The sequence below is a fragment of the Candidozyma auris genome, chromosome 7, assembly GCF_003013715.1.
Source record: "Candidozyma auris chromosome 7, complete sequence".
NCBI classification, from domain to species: domain Eukaryota; kingdom Fungi; phylum Ascomycota; class Pichiomycetes; order Serinales; family Metschnikowiaceae; genus Candidozyma; species Candidozyma auris.
In genome coordinates, this window is record NC_072818.1 from 741,871 (window position 1) to 766,890 (window position 25,020).

General features: G+C 47.5%; 10 protein-coding genes across 10 annotated transcripts; 3 read left to right on the forward strand and 7 right to left on the reverse strand. All coding sequences in view use genetic code 12, as the record gives it.

Moving 5' to 3' along the window:
* Positions 1-63: 63 nt before the first annotated feature.
* Positions 64-1,086, forward strand: CJI96_0005447 (Smc5-Smc6 complex subunit NSE4; the record flags this gene model as incomplete). Its single annotated transcript, XM_029036444.2, has 1 exon — positions 64-1,086. The coding sequence occupies one exon, from the start codon at positions 64-66 to the stop codon at positions 1,084-1,086; it is 1,023 nt and encodes a 340-aa protein (XP_028889335.2).
* Positions 1,087-2,908: 1,822 nt separating this feature from the next.
* On the forward strand, positions 2,909-4,003 carry CJI96_0005448 (uncharacterized protein; the record flags this gene model as incomplete). The annotated part of the gene is made up of 1 exon (XM_029036446.2): positions 2,909-4,003. The coding sequence occupies one exon, from the start codon at positions 2,909-2,911 to the stop codon at positions 4,001-4,003; it is 1,095 nt and encodes a 364-aa protein (XP_028889337.1).
* A 179-nt stretch (positions 4,004-4,182) lies between these two features.
* Positions 4,183-5,534, forward strand: CJI96_0005449 (uncharacterized protein; the record flags this gene model as incomplete). Its single annotated transcript, XM_029036447.2, has 2 exons — positions 4,183-4,335; positions 4,386-5,534. 2 exons carry the CDS (start codon positions 4,183-4,185, stop codon positions 5,532-5,534), a joined length of 1,302 nt encoding a protein of 433 aa, XP_028889338.2.
* Positions 5,535-7,331: 1,797 nt separating this feature from the next.
* Positions 7,332-11,954, reverse strand: CJI96_0005450 (bile acid-transporting ATPase YBT1; the record flags this gene model as incomplete). The annotated part of the gene is made up of 1 exon (XM_029036449.2): positions 7,332-11,954. The coding sequence occupies one exon, from the start codon at positions 11,952-11,954 to the stop codon at positions 7,332-7,334; it is 4,623 nt and encodes a 1,540-aa protein (XP_028889340.2).
* A 1,855-nt stretch (positions 11,955-13,809) lies between these two features.
* On the reverse strand, positions 13,810-14,574 carry CJI96_0005451 (60S ribosomal protein uL2; the record flags this gene model as incomplete). Its single annotated transcript, XM_029036450.2, has 1 exon — positions 13,810-14,574. The coding sequence occupies one exon, from the start codon at positions 14,572-14,574 to the stop codon at positions 13,810-13,812; it is 765 nt and encodes a 254-aa protein (XP_028889341.1).
* Positions 14,575-14,898: 324 nt separating this feature from the next.
* CJI96_0005452 (uncharacterized protein) lies at positions 14,899-15,759 on the reverse strand (the record flags this gene model as incomplete). The annotated part of the gene is made up of 1 exon (XM_029036451.2): positions 14,899-15,759. The coding sequence occupies one exon, from the start codon at positions 15,757-15,759 to the stop codon at positions 14,899-14,901; it is 861 nt and encodes a 286-aa protein (XP_028889342.1).
* A 1,591-nt stretch (positions 15,760-17,350) lies between these two features.
* CJI96_0005453 (ubiquinol--cytochrome-c reductase subunit 6) lies at positions 17,351-17,827 on the reverse strand (the record flags this gene model as incomplete). The annotated part of the gene is made up of 1 exon (XM_029036452.2): positions 17,351-17,827. One exon carries the CDS (start codon positions 17,825-17,827, stop codon positions 17,351-17,353), a length of 477 nt encoding a protein of 158 aa, XP_028889343.2.
* Positions 17,828-18,767: 940 nt separating this feature from the next.
* On the reverse strand, positions 18,768-19,559 carry RPL8B (60S ribosomal protein eL8; the record flags this gene model as incomplete). Its single annotated transcript, XM_029036453.2, has 1 exon — positions 18,768-19,559. The coding sequence occupies one exon, from the start codon at positions 19,557-19,559 to the stop codon at positions 18,768-18,770; it is 792 nt and encodes a 263-aa protein (XP_028889344.2).
* A 1,311-nt stretch (positions 19,560-20,870) lies between these two features.
* CJI96_0005455 (uncharacterized protein) lies at positions 20,871-21,797 on the reverse strand (the record flags this gene model as incomplete). Its single annotated transcript, XM_029036454.2, has 1 exon — positions 20,871-21,797. The coding sequence occupies one exon, from the start codon at positions 21,795-21,797 to the stop codon at positions 20,871-20,873; it is 927 nt and encodes a 308-aa protein (XP_028889345.2).
* A 752-nt stretch (positions 21,798-22,549) lies between these two features.
* On the reverse strand, positions 22,550-24,601 carry HGT5 (Hgt5p; the record flags this gene model as incomplete). Its single annotated transcript, XM_029036455.2, has 1 exon — positions 22,550-24,601. The coding sequence occupies one exon, from the start codon at positions 24,599-24,601 to the stop codon at positions 22,550-22,552; it is 2,052 nt and encodes a 683-aa protein (XP_028889346.2).
* Positions 24,602-25,020: the final 419 nt, after the last annotated feature.

Below are 25,020 nucleotides of genomic sequence, written 5' to 3' on the forward strand. Positions count from 1 at the left end.
AGTATATGAGCATCGCGTACCCCATAATTCGCACCGAATCATTCACCGAAGCTACTACTCAATATGAGCGAATCTGATCTCGAGAGTGTGGCCCAAAACATCGACAATATCTCTAACAACCTCAAGACCCGCGGGATCGGTGTAATTGCTGAGGCATATGAGCAATATCAGAAAGAGGTGGCAAAGGCAGAGGCCTTAGCATACAAGGGGGAGGCAGGAAAGGTTGTCATGGATAAGATCAATGAATTAGCGCAGATCTTTGCCCAAGTGACACAGAACGATATCAAGGAATTGCCCATGTTCATGAAGGATTCAGAGGCGTTGAAGAAGACAGCGGCGTTTGCTGCGTTGAACGCTGAACATATACGGTTTGGAGACTACAGCGAGTCCATCACTGTCGAAGAGTTTGTTGATGCTGCTAAGAAGTACATGAACCCTGATCACTTTGAGGAAGGAGAGAGAGCGGTGGAGGAAGCTGTCAATAGTGACCAAGCAGCGGCCAATGAGTTATTTAATTCGTTTGACTGGAGGAAGTTGGGCACGATGTTCTACCTGTTGGGGTATAAGCCTATCCAGTCGCAGTTTCTCTACGGGCCTTTGGCTACTCAAAGGAGGAGATTGGGTCCCAGAACAAGGAATGTGGATGATACACTAAATACACAGGGGAAAACCACAGCGCAGAAGGTGTCGGTGGAGGAAATCCATACAGACCCAGAACAGAGCACATCTCATATGGTGAGAAGCATATACAGACAATTGGTGACGAAGAGCGCCGAAGAGAAATTGAATTTCTTCGTATTCTTCTTGAACCCATTTTCATTCGCGCAGCTGGTGGAGAACTTGTTTTATATTAGTTTCCTTGTCAGAGATGGAAAGATCCGTCTAGATAGCGACGAAGACGGCACCCCCTATGTGGAGGTGCTTGACGAGGGAGATACAGCTGACGACGGTGCTCCCATTTCACATCATATTGCCACTTTTGACCACACCACATGGAGGCAGCTTGTTGCTCAGTACAACATCACCGAGCCTTTCATTCCTCATCGGGATGTTCCTGAAGACGAGGATCTTCCGTCCACCCCGTGACTTTTTCAAATTCATAATTATCAACGCTTTCCCAACCGCCTGCGTCTATAAGCTGATCGAGGGGCCACTTCCTTATGGGCAATACGTCTAAAGTGGACTTGAGCCTCAATTGCTCGAAAATTCCCATTCCGGCAACGCCAATCATCAGAGCATTGTCAGTACAGATTTTGAGGTCGGGAAAATGAAAATTGAGCCTGCTTCCAGGCTTCAACTCGGTGAAAAGCCTCCGTCGAAGTTCCTGATTGGCTGCAACGCCTCCAGAACAGACAAAATCTTCGACGCCAGCAAACTCGCCATCTGCCAAATGCTTTTGAAAGGCCAAATTGACCCTATCTATCAAATGCTCAAATACCAGATCCTGAATTTTGTACGCTAGGAATTGTTTGGTATGCTCGTCTATATCGTGACGAGCCATGTGGTCCTTGATCGAGCTGAGAAGAAATGCAAATGTGAAAGTAATTGTGTCAGGCACTTTCTGATGTTTGGCCTTCCGCAAAGGTGGCTTTAGTTTGAAGTTAAAGTGGTTATTTCTATCTAGAGTGCGAATTGTTTGAAACTGTTCTAGTGTGCTCGATGGTATTGATGCAACATACTTTTCAAGCTCGGGTCCTATCATGTTGCCTCTCATTCCCAACTCTCGAGCTGCTTTGTCAATTGCATCGCCACAGGCAATGTCCATCGTGTTTATGATAATCCTGTGATCTGTGAAAGATTTCAGCAAAACTAGCATCGTGTGACCCCCACTACATAGGAGACTGAGAAATGGATATTGTGGAGGAGCCTGCTGGGGATTATGGATGCTAGGCAAATGCAGCGCTAGTATGTGGCCTAGCATATGGTGAGTCCCGATGAAAGGCACATCCCACGCTAAAGAGAGCCCTTTGGCAAATTGCAAAGCCAGGCTTAAGGAACCGACCATTCCTGGTCCTCGTGTGACACATAGTAGATCAGGCTTGTTTTGGGCGTCAATCTTATGTTTCCGGCAAAAGTCTCTTACCAAATCGGGCATCACCTTCAGATGAAACTCATGTGCTGCCGTAGGAATCACTCCTCCAGCCTCAACTGATCTAAGGGTCCTCTTCATCTCATCAATCACCACTGGTTGCGAAGACGGATGCTGCTTCTCAAGCAAAGCCACGCAAGAATCATCACACGACGACTCAAGCGCAAGGGCCCGATAACTTCTAGCAGCAAGACGTTTATTCAAGAACCGTCTCGAAGGAAGCATACATGAGACAGTTGATTGATGATGAGCTAATGTGGGGCGCTTGAAGTCACGTGACATGGACTCAGATCATGACAACGATTTTTTGCATAGCCCGGGGTTAACACATTCTTCGGGGTTATTGCTTGGACATTCTTTGCCTTGGAATTCGAAATTTCATCCATCATCGTGGAATTTATTTTGTTCCGTATTATTCGGCCGAAACGTCAATCGCGCCAATCACCGTCTGCTAAGCGAGATCGCTAGTTGAAGCTCCTACACCACACATCTTACACTCCAAAAACAAAAAACAAAAAAACCATAGAAAACCGCATCCTAAGAATAGCAGTTTTTTGTGATATCCTCCTCGATTTCCACCTTCCTTCCTTGGGTATGCTGCTTCGTCAATGACCTCTTCATGAGTTGGTGTAAAGGTGTGGCCTCGAAAATCTTCACTCGCTGAGCTCTGTTATTAGGATTCCCTTTTCCATTCCATTTGCAGCTTTCTCGACAACTAACGCCGTCACGGCGCCATTTCATTAATTGTTTGCCCCACGCATGAAAGCTTCTTCAAGTAAGGCTGCCATTATTTATTCCTTCGCATTTCCCATCACATAAATGTCACAGTCGTTGACAACGTCCGCTATACCGACGCCGTTCCAGCCCCATCGAGAAGTTCATATCCATCATGAAAAAACGCCACCCTCATCAGAAAGAGAACCATCGAAATCGCCAGAAACTGAAACCGGCTCTCCTCTATTGAGTTGTATGTTGGCTGGTGGCTTCGGCGGCGCTATCGGCGACTCGGCCATGCACTCTTTGGACACAGTGAAGACGAGGCAACAAGGGTTGCTGTTCAATCCGAAATATAAGAATATGGTGCCTGCGTACCTAACGATTTTTAAAGAAGAAGGATTTTTCAGAGGTCTCTACGGAGGTTACACACCAGCGATATTGGGATCTTTTCCATCTACAGCGACGTTTTTCGGCACTTATGAATTCTCCAAACGTTTCATGATAAACACATTGCACATGAACGATACTGTTTCGTACTTCATTGCAGGGATTTTGGGTGATTTGGCCCTGAGTGTATTTTATGTGCCTTCCGAGGTTCTCAAAACGAGATTGCAGTTACAGGGCCGCTACAATAACCCATTTACACAAGGATGCGGATACAATTATAGAAACCTTCGGGACGCCGTCAGGCTGATAGCCAGATCAGAAGGAACGTCGGCTTTGGCGTACGGGTATAAGGAAACACTTTTGAGAGACTTGCCTTTTAGCGCCTTACAGTTTGCGTTTTACGAGCGGTTCAGGAAATGGGCCATCTTATACAACAATTCAGATCAAGATTTATCCTTTGCGCTAGAGTTACTGACAGGTGCGGCGGCAGGTGGGTTGGCGGGTGTACTCACTACTCCCTTGGACGTGATCAAGACGAGAATCCAGACTGCCACCGTTGCCACTGCAGGGTCCCACGCACCATACATCACGTCATCTAAAGGTGTCATTGGCAAATTCCTTCATAAATTCTCCACCATTAGTGCTTTGCATTCAATCTATAGAAACGAGGGCATCTACGGGATGTTCTCTGGCGTGGGACCCCGGTTTATCTGGACGGGTATCCAGAGCTCGATTATGCTCTTGCTTTACCAGATGACACTCAAACGATTAGACGCTGTGTTTACTTCCGAAGATCTGTTGGAAGCTTAACAACAGCCACATGTATATATATGGGCACACAGGTAATACACAACAATAAAGATCCAGTGGGGCGTTATGGTTGCAAATTATTATATGCAGGCCGATTGTCTCCCAAGGTATATAAGCTCCCCTTCAACCCTCCATAGAGAGAAAAATATTCACATCTTTCCTAACTTCTAATTTAAGGCATGCACGAAACCTCGGAGTTCGCCATTACTAGGGCGTCCCAATTAACTGTTCCCAACAAGGATTGGACGCACTACAGACTGGGGTTGAAGCTCAGGTGCACTTACAACACCTCAGGAGTAACCCTTATGATCAACTCCCAAGGCAAGCCCATCGTATGATGCACCCTTCGTAGGCTCATTACTCACTTCTTTCTAATACATAGGACACATCGCATATCACCGAGAAGAATGTCAAGTTTCTCACCAAAGAGCCCATTGTCGGACTCAAGATCTCTGAAGGGGAGACGTTGAAGAAACGCGTGCAGATCACATTCGATTCAGCTGGTCATTTTAACCATTTTGCCCTGAAAATAAAGTTATGGCTTGGACTCAGTGTTATCGGACTGGGCTCTTATCATGGGGACCTTGCTCTGGCATCGCAAAGTGATGTTGGGGCCCAGAAGCGTCAAAATGACGAGGCAGTACTTGATTTGAAAAATCACTTGAGCACAAATGTGAATTTAGGGCAAAAGGATCCCTTAATTTCGTCTCAGCCTACACAAATTTTTCTGCAACCGCCACAAAAAGAAACGCTGATGTCTTCGGCTGTAGAGGGTCCTCAGCAGCAGACCTCCCAACAACCCCTCCCTGTGACCATACCTTCCTGGCAAATGAGTCCCCCGCAGGTTCCAGCGGGACAAGAAAGAGATTTTATTACCCCTCTCGCTGGTAATTTTCCTAAAAGCTTCCAAAAACTCATGGATGCCGCTCTGTGTCTTCATCAAGAGGCCACATTGCCCTTTGGTAACATGCATCAAGCGAGGCCATTTCAGATCGCACCTTCGAAAGAGTATTCGTCAGATCATCTGTTCGATCCGACTAACTTTTTACATATGTTCAACAAAAGGGCCAATGACCGATTTGTGCTCTCAAACCCGGGACAGACTGGGGTCCCTGACGACACCTTCATGTCGCAACTGACACGCCAGTTCGACAATAGCTGTTTCTCTATGAAACAGACTCACAATGTGACCTCCGATTCGGCAAACTCCACTGTTGAAATACCTTTAAGGAGATCGAAAAGATCATCGAAGACAGAGGTCACAGAACAAGATTTGAAGGATGCCCTCAACGACGTGCCCTTCGATGTGCCATTGGAGAATACCCGCAAGAAAGCCAAAAGCGTTGTGAACTCCAAAATGGATAATTTTTTGAGTCAGGCCTTGGAACAAGCTATGCAAAACGAAGCGAGTATGGAGGAGCTTGACGATAAAGCTTTACGGCTAAGAGTAGCTCGTAAATTGAAAAGCAAATCATTTAAGGCGTTAGCGAAAAGGATTGACCGGTTAGTAGGGGACTGCAAGAAGAATTAGAATCTGTATCATGTTTCTATTATCCAAACCTATTGTTATATATTTTACTCCATTGTGTGATTACTAGTCCGTCATCTAGTTTTGTTTCCTCAGGTATGAGATGGTAGCTGAAAAGACGAGGTCCAGCTTCAAACATACAAAGCCAATAAATCCCAGCAAGTGCTAAACTCAACAAGCCCACATATGGATAGGGCAACCAGTTCTTCAAGTCCTTCGGATTAGGGTTATCTCCCACAAGTGGCATCACCACAAGATAGACTGAAATTAAGATGACAACTATCGTCCCGAGTATTGTTGATCGGATGGGCGCCACAAAGTTAGGGTATCGCTTCCTCATGATAAATACTCCCACGGCGCACAAGGCGACAAATATCTGCTGCGGATAGCTTTCGAGCGAAACCACGTAGTTGTAAACGTCGCCATGAGGCGAGCCAAGCACGACAATAGTGGATAGAGTGCAACTTAGAAGAAGCGTGGGAAGGGGTGCACCTCTTGGCCAATTTGACGACATGAACCGAGAAAATGGCAAGAAGCCTTCTCTGAATACCTCCTGGCTCACACGGGAAATAGTGTACAAAACAACAAAAACGTTTCCAGCTGTGCAAACGGCGGATGCAATGGTAAGAAATTGTCTTCCTATGCGAAACCCAAAAATCTTCTCGAATAAAAGCGAGCCAATTAGTTGACCGCTTTGCATGATCTCTTGATCAGGGATCACCACCAAGTACGCCATGTTTATGAAGAGGTAAGTCACGGTGATGATAAGCAAAGAAATCGGTCCAGCTATCTTCAAGGTACAATACGGATCTTTGATTTCATTGGTTACGGTGTGAATGGAGTTCCACCCGGCGCATGCGAATGTCCCCTTTATCACAGCACTGGCAAAAGATCCCAATGTAATTTGCGTTTTTGTCTCGAAAAAGGAACTCATGTGTAACTGCAGCTCTATGTTCGTTACGCTCTGTGGAAGCACTGTGACCCAGAGACCAGTCAATACTATCACTGCTGCTAAGATCAACTTCAAACCGCCAATAAAATTCTGAATTCTTATTCCATGGTGAACACTGACTCCATGAAATGCACATGTGATATAAAGCAACAAGAGCCCAGTCCACCTGATGTTCTAATCTGAGGTTTTGATACCAAGGGCGTGCAAGAAGTACTCACCAAAAACCAAGATGTTCAGAATCGTGAAGCCAAACATCACCGAGTAGATATAAATGACAACACTAGCCAACCTGTACGGTTTGTCATATATGACCTCAAAAAATGCCTTTGTTCCACCGCTTCTCGGGATGAACAGGCCGAGCTCCAAATATACATAGAGCCCTGCAAACGCCAGTCCACATGCTATTAACCATGAGAGGAAAAAGAAAAAAGGCGACCCTCCGCAATCACTATACATGCCACTGGATATCGCTAAAAACCCGGATCCCAAGATTCTGCTAACGAACAAGACTATCGTTGAAAAGAGCCCCAAATGGCGCCCTTGGGGTGCCTCTTCAAGTTGCGGACAAAAGCCGTCAGTTTCTTGTGGGAGAAGATTTGATGAGGAAAACAGCACAGTAGACTCCGTGTCGTCTATAGCAATAGCCACATATTTGTGCTTTTTTGGTAGCATAACATTGGTTGTGGATTCCAAAGTGTGGCTGCTCGGGATTTCTTATCTAGATAAGGCGCGTCAGTCTACGCAGGATTATCAAATGAATACAAACATACAGATGCTACTGGTGTTGTATTTCTCTAATGACGTGGATTTGTAATAAATATCGTTTGTTGTTTGTCGGCATGGCACAACTACTTCTTGTTTTTCCTGCTGACATACGATTCCTTAGCGAGCTTGGTGAGTACGTCCAACTCTCCACTGTTCTCACACATGCTGTAGAACAATGACTCCTTGTTGACAATTAAAGTATATGGGTCGTCGTACTCGACAACTTTGCCAGCGTCCATCACCAAAATCTTGTCATAGTCGATGATCGACCTCAATCTGTGCGCAATGGTGAGAATTGTGGATCCAGAAAACTCCTCTCTGATAGTCTGTTGGATCATAGCGTCCGACTTGTAGTCGATCGATGCGGTAGCCTCATCCAACAAAATCACCTTAGGGCTCTTCAACAATGATCTGGCAAGACACATCAACTGTCTCTGTCCTTGGGACAAATTACTGCCTCCTTCAGACACAGCAGAGTTCAAGTCCAAGAACTTGTTCTTGTTCTCCTGAGAGCTATCAATGTCCCTGGCACGTTCGCCACGCGATATTAAATTCACTCTCTCCAAAGCTTCAAAGATCTGCTTGTCATTGTACTGTTCGAATGGATCCAAGTTAGATCTGATAGTACCTGTGAAAAGAGTAGGATCCTGCGGGATGATAGTAATCGCTTGTCTCAAGTTGCGTAAACCGATGCTGCAAATGTCCACATCATCGATCTTGATGTATCCAGTCTCAGGATCCAAAAATCTGAAAAATGCCGTGATAATGGTGGATTTACCAGCACCAGTTCTACCGACAACACCAACCTTGTTGGAGGGCTCCACGTGGAAAGACACATTCTTGATCACTCTAGGCAAGTGTGGAGCATATCTTAAGGAGACATCTTTAACCTCAATCTCACCTCTAGTTGGCCACTCCGGCTTTGGTTCATTTTCAGGAATCTCGCTGGGTGGCTCTTGGTCCACCTTCATGAACTCTTGTAAACGTTCAACGGAGTTCATGTTCATCTCTACGTTGGCGTAAAGACGAACAATCCACAAAGCATTTTCAGAGAAGGAAATCGCGTACGACAAGGACAAACCTGCCAAACCTGCGTCAATCTTGCCGATGGACAAAATGACAAATATTCCAGCAAACAACATGACAAGAGAGCCTACCGCATCAATTCGCAATGCAAGCCATCTGTTTGCAACCCACATGTAGAAGAAGGGCCTATTATTTTCGTCAATAGCAGCCAAGTTCTGCTTCATGAAACGAGACTCCACACCATATGCTCTAATGGTGGCCACACCAGTCAATGACTCTGAAAAGTGCTGATGAATAGGAGATTTGGTGATAGAGTCGTATCTCTTCAACTCTCTAGAAAGGGTGATGTAGAACGATCCAACCAAATAGTACAAATAGGAAATAATGACAGCAAAGAAAATAAAGCCAGGGGTGATGACACTAATAAGAATGAAAATCGAAACGCAGGACACAAGACATGCGAATGTTGCCTCGCCAAAAGGTGTCAATTCCTGATCGACGGCCTCAATGTCTTTCGAGAATCTGTTCATGATACGACCAAGAGGTGTTTTGTCGAAAAAGCCTAACTTGGCTCTCAAAATTCTAGTCAACACGCGTTTGAAAATTCTATTGGAAGCTCTGATACCGGCAAAAAACGACACAAACACTCTGATGGTCGCCAAAACAGCGTAGCCAAGGCCAATCAATGCGTACCAAATGATGTAGTATTGGACAGTGTGATGAGTCTTGAATGCCGTGACAGCATCAGAGGCGAGCTTGTAAGCAGATGTGATTGAGCCAATAGCCAACTGTGTATTCGCCAAAAAGGTCTTGACAAGAGCAGGCATAGAGTCACTAGATACACCAACAACATTCATAACAGTGGCAATAGTTTCCGGTGTATCCTGAGCCCAATATTTCAACCACCAGGACTGTCCAATGTAGACGAGCTGGGTAAATCCGTAGGTAAAAATAATGATGGACCATGTGGGCCAGCCACCAAACTCTTTAACATACCCTGCGTAGACATCTAACCCGACAACACCTTCAGCTTTTTCCTCTTCTTCAATCAACTTACCGTCAGTACGGATACCCTCCATTTGCTCTTCTTCGCCAGCGAGATTCTTTAACTTGCTCTCTATGATAGCAGCCTTGGACTTCATTTCGGAGTTCTTCGAGTCCAAAGACTTCAAGTTAGTACTAGACTGATTACGAGAGCTCATCACTGAGGACTTGACCAACTCATCGTCACCTAAATGACCATTTTCCAACAATTCATCTGGAGTACCTTGCACCTTGGCCCTTCCGTCTTCCATAACAACTATCCATTCTGCCTTTTGTACAGTCAATGCAACGTTGTGAGATACCAAGATACAAGTTCTGTTGGCCATCAAAGGACCAGAAATACAGTTTTCATAGATCCACAAGGCGGTATGAGAGTCCACAGCAGACAAGCAATCATCCAACAAAACGTGCTTTGAGTTTGAATACAACGCTCTAGCCAAAGAGATACGCTGCTTTTGTCCTCCAGATAAAGCGATACCCTTTTCACCAATCTCAGTTTGATCGCCAGCGGCCAATATCTCCAAGTCACGGGTCAATCCACAAGCTTCAACGACTCTATCGTAACGCTCGGGAATAAAAGGTTGAGCAAAGATGATATTATTTTTAATAGTGTCATTAAGCAACCAAGCTGACTGAGAACAGTAAGCGACAGACTCAGTGAGACCAGTAGCTGGATCAACAACCAATTCATCCCTTGGAATTATACCTGGTAAAAATACTTTACCGTTCAAGAGTTCCATTTCACCCAAAAGTGCCATGAGCAAAGACGTCTTACCAGCACCAGTAGGGCCAATGATCACGTTTAACTTGCCTGGCTTGAATGCGATGTTCAAGTCTCTTAACTTGAAGTCTGCATCAGATGAAGAGTTCCAAGAGAAAGAAGCATTCTCAAATCCAATAAGTGGAGAGTTTTCGGTACGTTTCTGACCCAACTGTTCATACTTGGAAGTTTCGTCTTCCTCCAAAAAGTCACTCACTCTGTCAAGAGACACCTTGGACTGAATCACGATGGCAGTCATGTCGGCCAATTGGTCTAATGGTGCTCTTAAAAGAGTAAAGAACGATAACGCGGTGAAAGCAATAGGAGCAGTCAAAGGCTTGCCCTCGATCATGGTGTAGCAGTAAAATGAAATGACTGTGATGATAGTTGGAATACCAAACCAGATCAAACTCTGGAGGCCCCACAAAATACTTCTCAATTTAAGATAGTATAACTCCTCGTGCCTGATCTTCATGATGTCCGAGAAGAAGTTGTTTTCCCAGGCGAAAAATTTAATGATTCTGATGCTTGAAAAGGTTTCGTTCATCTTTTGAATTCTCTTATCAGTAGTGCCCAACATTGTCTTCTGGGCCTCGCCGGTCATCAAAGAAAGCTTGTAATTGATGGGCAAGAACACAACGATAGCAGCAGAGCCTACCAATGCACTCCATCCCAACAAGTTGTACAAAAGAACCGTACAAACAACAAGCATCAAGGTGCCTCCGACAAAAAAGTGCAAGTAACCACAGACCTCCGACACTTTGAAAGCATCAATTGCCATTAAATTGATGATGGCACCCAACTCTGAGGTGCCAGAAGAGTCAGTGTCCTTCTTTTTATCATCGGAATCTGCTGACTTTTGATCAGACTCAGGCTCATCGTCGCTCACGTCCTTAATGGAGATTTTTCTTCTCAAGGCCTTTGCATACACTTCGCCGATAATGATGGCTCTCATTCTCACGCAGACACGTCTGCCAATGAACAAAGAAAACCCAGAACTCAAGGAGTCGATCAATTTGGTCAATGGCATGAGCAAAACTAGACACCATGCCATGGAGCGTGTGGTGGTTGTGGTGTCCTCAACGTACTCCAAGACTTTCTTGAGCAATATTGTGGGGAGAAAAACCAAAATGGACTCCAACAAGGCCCAGAAACCCTGAAGAGCGAATAACCACTTGAAATGGGAGAAAAGCTTGAAGGTAAATCTAGCGGCCAGTTTTGAAGAATCAAACACCTTGAGAACATGCAATGCATAGTCGTCCTCACGCAAGCCCCAAATGTCTGCCATAGTCAACGGCGACTTGCGGGCTCTCCATATCATCTTATCGATCCACGAGTACGTCGAGAACGACCAAAGACTGGCAATGTTCTCTGGTGATGGAGTAGCACCATCAGAAGTGACGTAGATTTTAGCCGGCTTGTCACCCACGCTGCACGACAACGTAAGGTAGGCAAGAATGACGGTGACGGGGAAATCAAGAGTGTAGTAGTAGGCAACGTGCGACCTCTTGACATGGCCGATGAGAGCCGAGCGGAAGAACACCGCCGACGAAACAAGATGGAACAAGTACAACGCCGTGGAATGCGCCCACAAGTTGGGCAACACAAGACGCTGCTTCTTCATGTTGAGCGTGCGGGCCCCGCACAAGAGGAATGCGTAGCCCCAGTTAGCCGTCAAGCAAGCTTGCACGAGAAACGACGACCTCCACTCATACCGGAAGCCGGCAATGAAAAACGTCAACACCGCCAAAACAAGCTGCAACGTCACCAACACAAACTCAAGCGAGAGACGCAACCGGTCGCCTAGAGACTTGGGCTGCTCCACGCTCTGGCCATGAGGAGTGCCATCATCGTTGGTAAAGGTCAACCTCATCATGTCGAAATGGCGATCTCAAAGACACATCGTTGGTGTTCTTGGTGGTTTGCGTTCCATCGTTGCCAATGGCCCCGTAGGCGTCTGCGCTGGCGAGAAGCGGGCGGGACTCTTCAAGCACAATCTGCTTGGTGCTAGCACAGTAGCTCTTTATCGAAGACACTTGGAGCCACGCCAAGGACACAGCAGCCACGGCCAACGGAAAGAAGGCGGTGATTTCCGTGCGTGCACATCGTGGAACGTCATCGTAGTCCCATAGTAGGCAGGCCATGACGAAGGTGGTTGTACTTTTGGCAAGAAAGGATGAGGAAGAGAAGTGGAAAGAGAGGCGCTAGATATATAGTTAGCGCAGCGCGATGGCAGGAAAGTGCAGGTTGGTGCCGTGCGAGGCCTTGTGGGAGCTGCTAGGGAAAAGTGGAATCTGGGGCAGATTGAAAAAGCAACAATATCCAAGAGTGTACTCTATGAAGTTGGAAGTTCACAAAGGTGTACGTTCAATTTTTTTGATTTTTTTTTTTTTTGTTGTTGTTTAGTTTGTTTTGTGGCGCTTAAGGTGTAGGTGTTCTCGCTCACCTCGCTTCTCTCGGCTGGTTGGCTGCGAAATCGTCTATCCGGGCAAGGTTTCCGCACTGTCTATTATGATTGATTGTGACTCACTTGAATAGAATGGGGAAGAGGCTTGGGAAGAATGTAGCGGGAGGCGGACGGAGACGGACGCTGAAGAAGGCGGATAAGAATTGTTTGGGTTGATTCTGCGTTGGCTGATCGTGCACTGGCTTTTTTCGAACATGGGGTCGCCTCGGTTGGATAGTTGAGGAGCCGACCGGTGCGGTACCCCGACTATGTGGAGCCGCTGGGCGAGGCACAAGATATATTGGTGGTGGCAGGGAAACAGCTGTTTAACGCGGTTTTGACCCCAATTCGTATAGTATATGTATGTTTGAGTTGGAACTGATCTATGGGGGTTGACAATGTTTCATTCAGAGGTCGTGCTAAAGAGGTAGTACGGAAGCCGGGTGAAACGCTGGAGTGAGGGAGCTTTTCGCAGCCATTTTTCCCTGTACCCAGAAGCTCTTAAATGGATGGTTGGTCGGGTGTTTGAGACTACTGCTTGGGCAAACCTTACCTATCTATCAAAAAAGACATTTATTTATAGGCTGTGCATAAAGTTTTCTACTCATTGCTGCTTCTACTTTGTTTATTTTAATTCGTGGCTTATTTTTATTCGTGGCTCTTCAATTCTTTGCCCCATGCGTGTCAGATGAGAAATGGCCATTCGGTGCTGATAATGTGGGGCAACAAAAAGGCCTCAAAAATGAAGCAGCTTGTTGCTCAACCCGACCTGTCGATTTCTGATGATGGTCTATCCAAGGTTTCCGTGTGGACGCTTCGTTGAACTCACTGATTCGAGGTTGGTATCACCTCTCTGGCTATCAATGGAGTCCAGAAGTGAAAGTTTATACATTTTATGAGCCGAATGGTTGAATTTTTCATCCTGATTTCCCCATTACTTGGGCTTGTCTCCCTTCAACAGAGGATATCTTGTAACTTTTTCGCAGCCATCAACAGTCCTTCTTTTGGTGTAATCCCAATAATGCTCGAGCAAGCTACTTATCAAGCCTTTCCGCTATCACCCATCGAAATTGCTTTGTTATCACTACTCAACCCCATTTTCTTTGTCTTCATCCAGCCAACTAAGCCCTTTGTACATTCCCCAGCAATTCCAATAGCTGCTGTATACGAAGTACCTACACCAAATGTCTTTGCAAATTCTTTAATTCAACTAAAACCTGCTCCCTTGATGCTTTTCGGTCGCTCTGGCACCTACAAATATCTCCCGTAACATGCATTATCCTATCTAATCCTGGGTCTTCTGCGTACCTCTCAACAAACCGGTTCTTCTGGCGGCAATCAAACCGGCCTTCTGACCAGGCACGGCGCCTCTCGATATGGTCGATGCTTTACCAATGTGCTGGTGGTTACCACCACCGTGAGGGTGGTCCACTGGGTTCATGGCCACACCTCTGGTCTTGGGCCATGAGTTTCTCTTGGCCTTGTACTTGTGGAACGCTCTGCCGGCCTTCAACAATGGCTTGTCGATTCTACCACCACCGGCAACAACACCAATGACACCTCTGGCGTCGGAGTTGATGATCTTCTTCGCACCACTGGGCAATTTGACTCTCGTCTTGCCCTCATCGTGGTTGTGGCCAATGATGATCACGTAGTTACCGGATGTTCTGCCCAAAGCACCTCTGTCGCCGACTTTCTCTTCAACGTTCGATACAATGGTACCTTCTGGACAGGCGCCCAAGGGCAAGATGTTACCGACGTTCAAAGATGCCTTCTTACCAGCGTACACAAACTGGCCGGTGTAAAGACCTTCGTTGGCAATGAATGTTTCTTCTCTCAACTTGTATCTGTATGGGTCTCTGAACACAACTTTGGCTAAGGGAGCACCTCTACCGGAGTCGTGGATGATCTGTTTCACGACACCACGGATGTACCCGTGGCGCTCGGCGTAGTCAAGGGTCCTCAACTTGGCGGCGCCCTTTCTCAACCGCGTGTGAGCGGTGAAGACGGAACCGGCACCTTTTCTCTGGTTACGGATGACTCTACCCATGGTGGTTTATTAACTAGACGATTGATAGAGAAATTTTCTACTTTGGTGAGGTTTACACGTGATTGATAATCATGTGACTTGCAAACTAGGGTGTTTCATAGATCCCACTAGCCTACCCCTAACAGTTTATAGTGGGTGCGAACATTGAGCCTACTGCGATGAAGTGATCACGTGAGCATTGCCAGGGCTGAACCCCGGCGCAAAGCCAACCCCACGCTACAATCTCTACACTTTCGAACCTCCAAATAGTGTGTTTTATCATTTTTGGCAATCTTCTTCTTCAATAGATTATCTTGCCTTCGGCTGACTTGCACTGGCCTTCGCTTAAGCCTCGGTCTCGGCTTTACCACTCTCAGCAGCGTCGGAGCCCGAGGAAGTCTCCTCGTCCTCATCCGACTTGGGTCTGTCCACAGCAGCCTCAACGATGATCAGTCTGCCGTTCACCTCTCTGCCGTTGTACTCCTCGATGGCACGCTTCTGGGTCTCTTGATCCTTGAACTTGACAAAAGCTATGCCTCTATTGTACACTGGCTTGTGGTTGGCCTTGATTTGCTTGAGAATGTGGCGAGGCACTCTTCTAGTTGGCACATGGATCCACATGGGCTCCAAGTCCTTGAACACAGCGTCCAACACCTTGACGTTCGCCTTGTAGTCCAAGTTAGTGATGAACACAGTGTCTGCAGAAGGAGTACCTTCTGGAGTCTTGGTTTTGTCTTGCTTCTTAGACTCGGCGTCACCATTGGCTGCCTCGTCCGCCTCGGACTTCTCAGCCTTCTCTTCATTCTCATCACTGGCTGCCTTCTCCTTCTTGCCCTTCAGCTTCTTCTTCTTCTCGGTTGCCTGAGCCCTCTTGGCTGCCTTCTTAGCCAAAAACGCCTCGGTTCTCTCTTTCTTCTCCTCAGGCGTGGCTGGAGGCAATGCTTTTCTCAGGTAGAGCGTTCTTGTCTTGAAAGTCTGTCCGTTGGACTGCTCAAGCGCCTTGTCGGCGTCCTCCTTCAGGGCAAATTGAACAAACCCAAACCCTAGGCGTCTTGTGACGGTTTTCTTGCCCCTGGTGAACGTCTTTGTGGGGATCTCCACAGACTCCACCTGCAAACCTTGGAAGAAGTCCTTGAGCTCATCCTCGGTGGCGGAGAAATCCACGTTCCCAATGTAGATTCTCTCTTCAATGACTGGCTTCGACATTTCAGGCAATAGTTTCAATTTAAGATTTCAGTTGGGTTTTTTCGCTCAGTACCGATATGGCAGTGTTTTGCTCAATTGATGTTACGGATTTCACAAGTTGGAAAGGGCCCGTTGTTTTCTCAGTTTATGATGTGACATTGGTGGCATATTGCTTAGAAGGTTCGATCACCCGCTTGTGTGCAGGTCGTGGCCCTCCAGGTACCCGAACCCGCCGACCATCCAGTTTATGATATGTAATTGGGCAAATCTTATGACAGTTCCCAATCACTTGATGATGATTGACCTTGTAAACGAAATTCAACCGTTACTTCTTTCGCTGAGCAACTTGCAGTGACCATTTATTCGTGTTGCCGATTTCGCACCCACTCGGTTATCTTGAGCAATGGTTGCAAATGAAATTCGGTACTTGTGGCCAGCAGCGAAGCTGGAAGAAAATACACAAAAACACTCAAGTAAATGTATTATATTGAAGATGCTAACTGCTGGTTTCAGTCTATTGGCATTGGAGCTGCTTATTCAGAATTGGCGAATCGAAGGTTTGTGGCCCCACTGATTTGAGTAGGAATTTGCAACCGAAAGGGACGTCAGTCGATGGTCGTATACGAGTAAAAAGGACAACCTTCAGACAGAATTGCATCGAGTTTACAGGCCAGTGGGTACTCCCATGACTAAAATGCAAAGAGTCGTAGATTTTAGTTGCAGTATCTGTCACTCAAGCCCTGATCGTCCTTGCTAGTAAAGCCCAGGATATCAAGAATCGAGGCAGATTAAAACAGCAATGGGTATTGCGAGGGACTTTAAAAGTTTCAAGTGGAGCTAGAATTATTTTAACCTCAGGCTTGAGATACGTTTCTGAGGTTTACTTTCACTTTGACAGGCAACTGAAGAGCCAATCAAGAAGATTAAATACCTGCTGCAGTTGTCATGAAACTTGAAGACTTAGCGAGTGAGAGACGCGGCGCAAGCTGAGAGCTCCATTGAAGCCAATTATTTTACTTACAAAGAATGGGTGTTGTAGAGTCAGCTGTTGCATCCAGTTCCACAGCAACACGAAGTAAGAGCAAGACTCAATACAAGGACCCAATTTTTAAACAAGAACTAAGATCACAAACAGATGTGGTCAAAATGTCACAAGCGTGGCCATGCAATCTTTAAAAAGAACAGATGTGAATCCTTTTGAAAAACACCACTAGCATTGAGTGGCTGTCCCTCTGGTTGCTCACTGCTCATCTATTTAGCAGCCAACGTCTACCAGCATCACCTCTGAAGGTCGGGACCGATGTCTAAAGCGTGTTGGGGTGCTCGTCCAGCCCCAGCAAAGCGACTCCTCTACATAGCACCAGAGACTCTGATGCTCTACATTTGTTCACCAGACCCAAGCCCAGTGTCTCAGTACAGTAGCGATTCTATTTGTAAATGCCCTGGTAGCAGAGCGGATGGAGAAAGTGAATGAGGGAGAATAAATGGACATGCAGATATATTTTTTGTGGCAAGCCAGAGACCGGGGCATCCAGGCTGTAATATCAGCCAGAGGCTGCAACAGCCAGAGGCTGGGGCAGCGGCCTCTGCTCTTCAAGTGACGCTCAGGCACTCACTTCAACTTGTAGAACAACCTAGGGGCGGCGCAGTCGTTGATGCAATGCTGCAAGTGGAAGAACTCCTCGACACAGTCCTCCTTGTACGCCTTTTGGGCGTAGTCCTCTTCTTCTTGCTCCTTGTGGACTCTCTCAACACACTCGTCAAAGTGGTGGACGTAAGGCACACACGAGGCGCTCTTGCTGCACTCTTCACGCAATTCGTCAAATGGGTCGGTCACCTCCTCCTCGTCCTCGTCATCTTCGTCCTCGTCGTCTTCATCTTCGTCGTCATCGCCGCCTTCTTCAGCATCGTCAGCGTCTTCACTGGCCTCATCGCTGGCACCCTCGTTGGCGTCCTCGCTGTCATCTTCGCTGGCGTCTTCGCTGGCGTCGTCATTGACTTCGTCGGTGCCGGCCTCAACCTCTTCGTCTGGCTCAGCAGCGTAGGCAACTGGAAAAGTCAGCTCGAGCAAGTCTCTGAGAAATGACATATTTCGAACCCGATCTATTGGAAAGCAAAGATTAGAATTAGTGGTAGTTCACGGATCCTCCGTATAAAGAATGTCCTGTTTCCAGAGGGGTGTCTCTAGAGTGTTGATTTGATGGGACTTTGAGAGTAGCTTTTTTAACACTTGGGTGCGAATTGTTGCAAATCATGAGCCTAGCGATTGGTCAATCCCGCCCGCTAGTTACCCGCCGCCATACAGGAAGAGCAGAATGGGTGGTTTAATGGTGACTTTGGTGCACGGGTTTTACCATGGATTAAGGGCTTTTTGCAAAAAATGAAGGGCATTTTATTCTGGAAATTTTATCCTGAACTCACCATTGCTCGTTACGTTTCTCTTGTGGTGCTTGTAAGGCTGGGTAGTGTGAATTGCTGGGGCGCTGAATGGCTGCGAAAAAAGTTCCCATAGTGAGATTGTTTTATGTGAGTGAAGAAGTGAGCGAGGGACATACAAACAAAATGAAAGATCAAGCAAATGGTTGCCTGAGGAGAAAGCGGGGTTTTCGTGATCTGCTTTAGTTGCTTTGCAGGGTTTGTGTGATAATTAATTCATCTTCAATATGCTTGTATATGAGTTCTTAGAATATGCTATGTACAATAAGTGTAGCACTAGGCAGATATGGTAGTACAGTTCCCTCAGGTAGGGAATCGTCTCTCAACTATCATCTCGTGTCTTTAAATGACACTTAGTGTCTCTCAAGATTGCTCGTGCAGATGAGATCCACTCAACTCAGATGGTGGACAAAGGCTTTAACCTCCTCACTATATGTGTAGTCATACACCCAATCGAAGATGATTTGAATCCTCACGATACAAATAAAAATCATACATACTCACTCTCTACTGCAACCACTTTCTATCAACGTTGACACATCTACGTCAAGCCTCGGTTCTTAAGTTGTCTTTATTAAGTATACATGCAACGCTTAAGCGGAAACCTTTGGCTGAGCAGCCTCCAAAGCCTTAGCCTTCTTGGCAACCTTGTCGTTGTGCTTCTTGCCCATGATACCACCGCCCCAGTGCTTTCTGTGCTCCTCGTACTTATCAATGAAGTTGGCGTTGATGGTGGACACCAACTTGGACAATTCAGCCTCGTCCTCGGCAGCAACCTCGGTCAAGGCAGCAACAGAAGAGGTCTTCTTGTGAACCAAGGTACCCAATCTGGCCTTACCCTTGACAATGGCGTATGGAACACCCATCTTTCTGCACAAAGCAGGCAAGAAGATGACCAACTCAATAGGGTCAACATCGTTGGCAATCAAAACCAACTTGGCCTTCTTGTTCTCGATAAGAGAAACAACGTGGTTCAAACCGTACTTGACAACCACAGGCTTAGGAGAAACATCGTGGGCCTTCTTGCCCTCAGCAATGGCGGCAGCCTCCTTGGTCAATCTCTCCTTCTTCTCAGCAGCAGTCTCAGGTCTGTACTTGTTGAACAACTTGAAGGTCTGGGTGGCGGTGTTCTTGTCCAAAACGTTCTGGAACTGAGCAATGGCAGGAGGGACCTTCAATCTCATGGACAAGATCTTCTTCTGTCTCTGCAATCTGACGTACTGAGGCCATTTGACAAATCTGCTCAAGTTTCTCTTAGGCTGGATGTCCTGACCGATACCGTAGTTTCTCTTTCTTCTTTCAATCAAAGGGTTGGCTGGAGTGGCAGAGACGGCCTGGGCCTTGGCGGCCAAAGGGAGAGGAGCAACTTTCTTAGCTGGAGCCATCGTGATGTAGTATACTAACTAAGCAGGTTGATCTTTTTTTGAGGATTTTTTCGCTACCCAGGGTATGGAGCATGGATTGTGTGCAGGGCGATGGACGCTCTGAGAGTGTGTGTGGTGGTGCCGTGGGTTGAATGTGAGTCATGTGATGGGTGTGACTGCGAAACCAGAGTAGCCCAGCTGGCCCTCTATTAAGATCTACGAAGAGAAAAAGTGTTGCCAATCAAATATTTCTTCATTTCAAGCATGGCAATTTCACATACTTAGTGCAGTCTGCAAGTGCAGCCGATGAATTGGTGGAATTCCAGGTATTCTCTTAATTTCGCAGCCATTAGACGTCGGTGAGAAGAGGTTGGGAGAGTTGAAAAGGTATGTAATCAGTCCAATGGAATTGTGCCAATGGCTGCTTAAAATTGTATATTTGTTAAACACTTGGGAGGAAGAGCCACAAGAAAATATATAGGAGATCCATGATTTTTGGGACACGGTCGAATTTTTCACAGCTAGCAGCTTCGCTTGGCTTCTCCTTCGACGAACGTGTAGTTTCAGTCTCGATTATGGCGTCCACCAATGTTAACATCAGTACAACAAGACATTAGTTTAATGCATTTTGACAAGACAAGCCCACGGTTGTTTTGTGGCGCTTGCAGGGTTCGCTGGAAGAAATGGCTGCAATCGAGCATCGTCAGTTGCCTAATAATTTTGCTGTTTGACTGATCATTTGCAAACAAAAAGGTCCATATACGCTTGGTTGAAATCAATCTCGGCAGGGGCACCAATAACACGATCTGGCCAGCAAATGTGGTTAGTACAATATGCTTTGTAGAACACAATCAGTAACTCACAGTTAGCTACACCATCATTTAGTCATTACGTCATTAAGGTATATAGGCTGTCCGAGGATGCTCTATGTAATGCTATCTCGAGCTCTCTAGTCTATTTTGGCAGCCTAAGAAACTAGGGTATCATGATGAGATGCGTTTTGGAGCCATAGTGCGGTAACTGGGAGAGTGGCCCCGTAGAAACCGAAGATGGAAAACATACACCAGTTAGCAATGTCAGCATATCGGTTGAGACGCGCATTCAAAGTGCATTCAGACTCGCCAATGCCCATTTCAATTGATATAGGTTCATTCTTGACTGGTACTTGCCGATGGTCGTGTGGCCGCTGGTGGTGTCTAAATGGCTGCGAAAAATGCGACTTGCAGCTGAGCCCACTCGAAGAAGCTGGGGATGGAAAGCAGTCACTGAGAACAATGTATAATTAACTGGTCATGCCAGCCGAAGTCAAAAACGGCCGGCCCAACCATCGAGTCAAAACTGGTCGACCTCGTCGCCCAACTTCGCCGGCCTCGCCCTCTCCGGAGCCCACCCCTTCACCGTATACTGCACCACCCGTTTCCCCATCACCAATTCCCCTGCTGGCCGAAGCCACCGCCGGTGAGGCGCCCACGGCACCACTCGACTGGCGCCCGCCCTTCGTTCCATCACAAGCGCTCCTCTCCTCGCACCGTCTTCTGTTCTCACATACTCGCGCCAGTTGGCACACCGCCTGGGGAGCGGGTCGCTGCGCGGAGGCAACACCACACCGTCCCAGAGTTTTCTGGTGGAAAGCGCCAGGATCCGGGCCAAGTCGTGCTCCTTGTCGAACTGCCGAAGCGAGCGCGCCCACTGCCTGGTGCTGGCGCCAGTGGCGCCGCCGGCCCCTAGTACTCGGTTGTATCTGGCGCTGGTGTCGTGCGCGTAGAGACGAAGAAACGCCAGGTTGGCTCTGGCCTCGCGGCTTCGACATCGGCTCATCGCACCCACTGGCACCTCTTCGTCTGGGGGTGTTTTGCATCCCTTGCTGGAGAAGGTCACCAACTCCACATCTGTCTCGTCTGCGGCAATCTTTGCTTCGTCTGCCTCTTCGTCAATCTTTGATCTGCCTCCCTCAATCTTTGTTCCGGCTCCCTCGATCTCTGGCTCCTTGTCCTTGTCTCTTGCAATGATGTACGAGAGCTCGGCGCGAGGGTCTCTGAGGAAACTGGCGGTGGCCTGCGCGGTGACAGCGCACCCAGGCAACGGTGGGTTGCTTTTCGTTGATGCTGCGGAGTCGGTGTCGTGCTCGCCTCTGCTGCCTCTGCTGGCTCTGCTCACGCTGGTATTTGTGGATGCGATACTCTGGCTGCTGTCGCTCATGACACTATCGTCAAACAGCTCCACACTTGCCGCCAGCGACATCAGGGCCACGTCGCTCATGCAATGGATGATAAAAGCTCGATCTGGAAAAGGAAGAAGTAAAAAGCAGTAAAAGAGTTTGATTAAATCAAATGTCTTCCTCGACAGTTGGGGAACCTCGTTTTTATATAGGAGCAAGCCTCTGCCCAAGGCTGCTGCCAACTGCCGCAGGAATCGAGAAGGGGCCAGTTCTGGCTCGGTCGCTTGCGGTGCGGCGGCCCCACAAATAGCATCCTCTGCTCCAGAGCGCACCCAAGCTTTTTTCACCACCACCTGCGAACATGATGTGGGTACCCACCTGAGAAGTGAAGAAGGGTGCCTGAATATTTTGAAGGCTTGCTACGTGGAGGACAGTTTTGGGCCCTTTGTGTTGAAGGCTTTCACGTCCCCTCTTACTTGGATATCAGCTTTCCTGCTTCCTTGCTTCCCTGCTTTCTCTGCATCTTTTTGTGTTTGGCGAAGAGTTATTTTTGCACTCCGTTCCGTTGCATCGCTTCTCGTTCTCACCTGGCCTTCGTTTAGCCACTTTTCGAACGCCTCCTCTCACCCTCCACAATTCTACATCTACACTCTAAGACTCTTCTTAAAAAAAAATCTAATTAGCGCTTTTATGGTAGCCTCTTTTGCCTTCTTTTCACCATGACTCGCTATCGCTCGTCGTGGCACCGTTGGGTACGCACAGCGTCTATCCCACCGTCACTTCGCTTGCGGTGCTCTAATCATGGTGCCGCTCGTTATCTAAACCAAAATGCCTAGCTTTTGTGTCGTCAGGCCTACTCTGCTGTTGGCCTGGCTCCTTTGATCTCGGTTCCCTCCTCGGGTCCCGGCTTGGCCACTCCGAGCTCGTAGTCAAACTCGTCAAGTTCCATCGCAACGTCTCCAACTTGTGTGTATCCAGCACTGACCGTGCCGTAGTACTCATCAAACAACTGGTCGATGTTCTCGAGCTCCACCCCCTTCGTCTCAGGGTAAAAGTACATTACCGTGCATATCGAAAGCGCACAGCTGCTTGCTGGGAAAATATACATGGCCCATCCTATAGTCTCCTGGAAGATTGGCGTGAGCTGGCCCACAATGTAGTTGGCTAGCCAGTTGGTTGCCGTAGAAAGCGACACACCCTTTGATCTCACCGCCAAGGGATACACTTCTGGTGGGATGAGGAACCCGATAGGACCCCAACTGTAGCCAAAGCCAGCATTGTATATCACCACCAAGAGAGCAACCAACAGCGGCGTCGCCTCCACATCGAGCCACATGACAAACGCAATGAAGCTGAGACACACCCCCATTAATAGGCCTCCGCTAATAAGAATAGGTTTGCGGCCCCACCGGTCCACTAAAAACCAGGGCGCAACGGTACTGAGTAAGTATACTGTAGCATTCACTCCTGTCATAAGAAGTGCCATGGAGTCCTTGAAGCCAGCTTCTCCAAACACCATGGGGGCGTAGTAAGATATGATGTTGATGCCATTGAATTGGGCGAACGCCAACGCTGAGCATGCGATGAATATACGAAGCCTGTAGTGGCCGAACATGTGTCTCCACGATCTCTCCTTTTTGGGAATTTTGATTCTCTCCTCGAGAATACTATTTTTGATAAGGAAGAACTCGTGCTCCGCTTTAAGCGGGTCTGGGTCATCGTGATACAAAAGACAGAGCACATGGAAGCCTCGCTGATCCATGTCAACGTCCAAGAGCCATCGAGGGCTTTCGACAACAAAGAAACCGCCTAGGAATAGAATGATCGCCAATATCACTTGGATAAAAAGCGGAAGCCGCCACGAAACATTGGCAGCAAGAGCGTCTGGGTTCTCTCTGGCGTCTCCAATGTCCTGAATGAAGTAGCAAGCGTAATCGATCCACACACTCAAGCAGTAGCCGGCAATGTTACCAGTGAACTCACCACAGACAAGCTTACCACGATCCTCGGACGGAGAGATCTCACATTGGTACGAGGGAACCATAGTGGATAATATACCGACGCCAAACCCGCTGAACACTCTGCCCACGCCGAAAACCCACAAGTTGGTTGCAAATGACTGTAGACACCCGCCCAACATGAAAATGACTGTTCCTAGCAAGATCGTGCGCTTGCGCCCAATGCTGTCAGAGATCTTCGACACCATGAGCGATGAGATCATGGCGCCAATCTCCAAGATGGAAATCACCAACCCAATCTCGGTGGCTGTCGGGTAGTTGAAGTACATCTTGAAAGTGACAAACGTCAAGATCCCCGAGCACACGCCCTGCTCGTATCCGAAAAGCGACACAAACAACGATACAAACGCCGAGGTAAAGTAAACCAACTTCTTCCCCTTGAACTTGAGCTTCCGCGTGTACTTCCTTGCATCGAAGTCTACATGCTCATATGAGTTGCCGTAATTATCCATCCGGACTCCACTATCCACCAGAGGGCCCAAGTCGCGCCGTCTGAGGCGATCTTCCTCTGTTGCCGTGTCAATGGTATCCCACTCAGCGAAGGAGTCACCACCGTCGCTGTTATCACCGTCTCCAACACTGAAGTTATCACTGCCGTCGCCCGAGTCATTAGCTTTGCTCTTTATCATCACGGGTTCCGAGTCAAGGGATCCTCGGCTCCCCGAGCTCGAGCTCACGTGCTCGTGTGCTGGTTTTTCGTAGCTGCTGTCCAAGTTGCTCAAGTGGCCCAACGGCTGTAGCGGGTGTTTCTCGCCCTGATTGTTGGTGTAGTTGGACGAGTGCAATGGGGAAGGTCTGCCTGGCGGGTTTGAGGAGTCGACGGCGTCGTAGTCCAAGTCAGAGTTGGAGCCGCCGCCGTGCTCGTTTAATCTGTGATATTTGCTCATGTCGGCATTTAAAGAGAGAAAACGGGGAAGGTGGTAGGTTGAAGGTGTAGGTTGGTTGGAATTGGAGCTAACTTTAGAGCGCGATCTCCAGTGTGAAGGATTGCTTGGGGCCAACCATGTGTGACGAGGGAGTCAAATAGCCAGGAGGGTTTGATATTTTGATTACTTCACAACATTTTGAGCCTAAACTGGCTTGTTGATGCTCTCGTGTGCTGCTATTTACTTTGTTTACTGACTTGAACTTTGTAGATCCTAGGGCGTTGCAGCAAGGGTCTCGAAAATTTGTGGGGTCAAATTTCGCAGCCATTCTACGCTACTACAAAAACGTGTACTTATAGTTTTGTGTCAATTGCGTGGGAGGACGTCAAGTGGAGAGCAGAAGAAAGAGGGAAGAACTTCCAGATTCTCCCAGAATTCTC